The sequence below is a fragment of the Babylonia areolata genome, chromosome 32 (genome assembly GCF_041734735.1).
Source record: "Babylonia areolata isolate BAREFJ2019XMU chromosome 32, ASM4173473v1, whole genome shotgun sequence".
NCBI lineage: Eukaryota > Metazoa > Mollusca > Gastropoda > Neogastropoda > Buccinidae > Babylonia > Babylonia areolata.
Window position 1 is genome coordinate 17,954,234 of NC_134907.1, and position 2,500 is coordinate 17,956,733.

Sequence of the window (2,500 nt, forward strand, 5' to 3'; positions counted from 1 at the left end):
ACAGGGTTCTTGATTATGTTTAGATATTGCGGGGCGTTGTGTAGTTGTCTGAATGTAGAATATAAGGTAAATCTATCATGTGATGTTACACTGCTTTCCAAATCTTGCAGATGGCAATCAAATAATCTCTGTTTAAAAGCACACAAGAAACTGTTTATATTTTCCACACCCTGGTTTTCCCACACATAGCCAAATCCATATCTATATAATGTAAAACAAATTCGTGATGCCCAGTTGTATTTATCCCTACAATGGAGACCATACAACATTCTATATGCTTTAAATGGAATGCGAGTTTCATGCATCCTAGTAACATTTAACCAATATCTAATACAATTAGTGTAGGTCTGGATATATAAAGGATATCTACCCGTTTCACAGTAAATTAAAGTGCTTGGTGTTTTCACACTGATATTTAGCAGACGTTTGATAGCGAATAAGTGTACTCTCTCAATGACAGTATGGTCTGCCATTAATCCCCAGATTTCTGACCCATAGGTTAACATCGGTTGAATTTGACAATCAAATAATTTGAAGAAGATTTTCGGACAATTTTCCCCTAACGTCCACAAGAATTTAAGGATTCCATACACACCCTTTTTTGCTTTCAAAGACATTTCCTCAAGTGCATATGAAAATGTCAAACCAGTGGAAAAAACTACGCCTAAACGTGAGAGAGAGAGAGAGAGAGAGAGAGAGAGAGAGAGAGAGAGAGAGAGAGAGAGAGAGAGAGAGAGAGTGCATGTGTGTCTTTGTCTGTGGACTCGCGCTTTCAAGCATTTCAGTGTGCATGATTTTCCAGGAAATCCAGCCAGTTTCCTAGAACCGAAAGTCAGGTTCATACACTGTCTGTAGGCATGTTTCTTTACTACAGTGTTCACTCAGTTTGAAGAGAGTTCAGACACTGTTCAGTCAGTGTCAATAGAGTTCAGACATTGCTCAGTCAGTATCAATAGAGTTCAGACACTGCTCAGTCAGTGTCAATAGAGTTCAGACATTGCTCAGTCAGTGTCAATAGAGTTCAGACACTGCTCACTCAGTGTCCACAGAGTTCAGACACTGGTCAGACAGTGTCAATATTGTTCAGACACTGGTCAGACATTGTCAATATTGTTCAGACACTGGTCAGACAGTGTCAATATTGTTCAGACACTGGTCAGAGAGTGTCAATAGAGTTCAGACACTGGTCAGACAGTGTCAATATTGTTCAGACACTGGTCAGAGAGTGTCAATAGAGTTCAGACACTGGCCAGACAGTGTCAATATTGTTCAGACACTGGTCAGACAGTGTCAATAGAGTTCATACGCTGGTCAGACAGTGTCAATATTGTTCAGACACTGGTCAGATAGTGTCAATATTGTTCAGACACTGCTCAAACAGTGTCAATATTGTTCAAACAGTGTCAATATTGTTCAGACACTGCTCAATCAGTATCAACAGAGTTCACTGGTCAGACAGTGTCAATAGAGTTCAGACACTGCTCAGTCAGTGTCAATATTGTTCAGTGTCAATAAAGGTCAGACACTGCTCAGTCAGTGTCAATAGAATTCAGATACCACAACAAAACCGCAGAATAATACATTCACTGAAGAAAGACTTTAGCGAAACATTCTTTAAAATGTTTGTATCTACTCAATTAAAAAACAACAACAACAACAACAACAACAACAACACCAGCAACATTTCAAATACAAACAAGAATGAACATCACAAACTGAAAACGAATTAGTCAACAAGAACACAGGTAGTGTGCGGCAGATTATGAATCTATTTTTTATGCAAATTAAAGAGAGAGAAGAAGGGGAAGTAGTGAAAATTATGTGGGTGGGGGTGGAGAAGGGGGTGGATTTGGGATTTTAGTCTGAAATCACAATTGTGGGTAGACAGACGTTGAAGAAAAGAAGGAAGGAAGGAAGGAAGGAAGGACGGTAGAACCGAGTACTGCACTGTAGGATGTTTTCCAATGTTTCACACACACACCTGCCACCACCACTTACCTGTCCTGAGGTCGATCCATGACGGACACACTGGCAGGGGGTCAGTGGATGTTGTACCCGTCTTCCCAAAGCCCCGCCCTAAAGAATAAATAAATAAATAAAAGGGAGAGCAGCCCGAATTTCACACAGATAAATCTGTTGTGATAAAAAGAAATACAAATACAAATAAATAAATCATCGATCTTCCTAACAACAGCGCACTGCTGATCACCAAGATTTTTGCCGAAGTGGCCTTCAACCGAAACACTGGCTGAGTTATTACTGGTTTGGAAAAGAAAAGAAAAAAGACAGTCTTTCACCACCAACAACACCGCTGACACACGACAAAAAGCCCCTGACCGGAAACTCCGATTTCGGAACACACAAACTGAAACATCCAGCACAACAGGCACGGAGTGAATAATAACTATGATTCCACGTCACTGAGATCGTATTTACATGTTTATAGGTCAGTGTTCCACGTCCCTCCTCTTCCTCAGTCGGATTTAACTGTCCCGGAGTT

General features: G+C 40.4%; 1 protein-coding gene across 1 annotated transcript in view; it reads right to left on the minus strand.

Moving 5' to 3' along the window:
- LOC143276627 (uncharacterized) overlaps positions 1 to 2,500 on the minus strand; it is a 17,910-nt gene that overhangs the window by 15,308 nt on the left and 102 nt on the right. The window contains exons 1-2 of the mRNA XM_076581243.1: positions 2,437 to 2,500; positions 1,999 to 2,076 (exon numbers count right to left, since the gene is read on the minus strand). The exon at positions 2,437 to 2,500 is cut by the window's right edge and continues 102 nt beyond it. Coding sequence (XP_076437358.1) covers positions 1,999 to 2,018 — 20 coding nt within the window. The 5' untranslated portion in view covers positions 2,019 to 2,076; positions 2,437 to 2,500. The remainder of the gene's footprint in view (positions 1 to 1,998; positions 2,077 to 2,436) is intronic.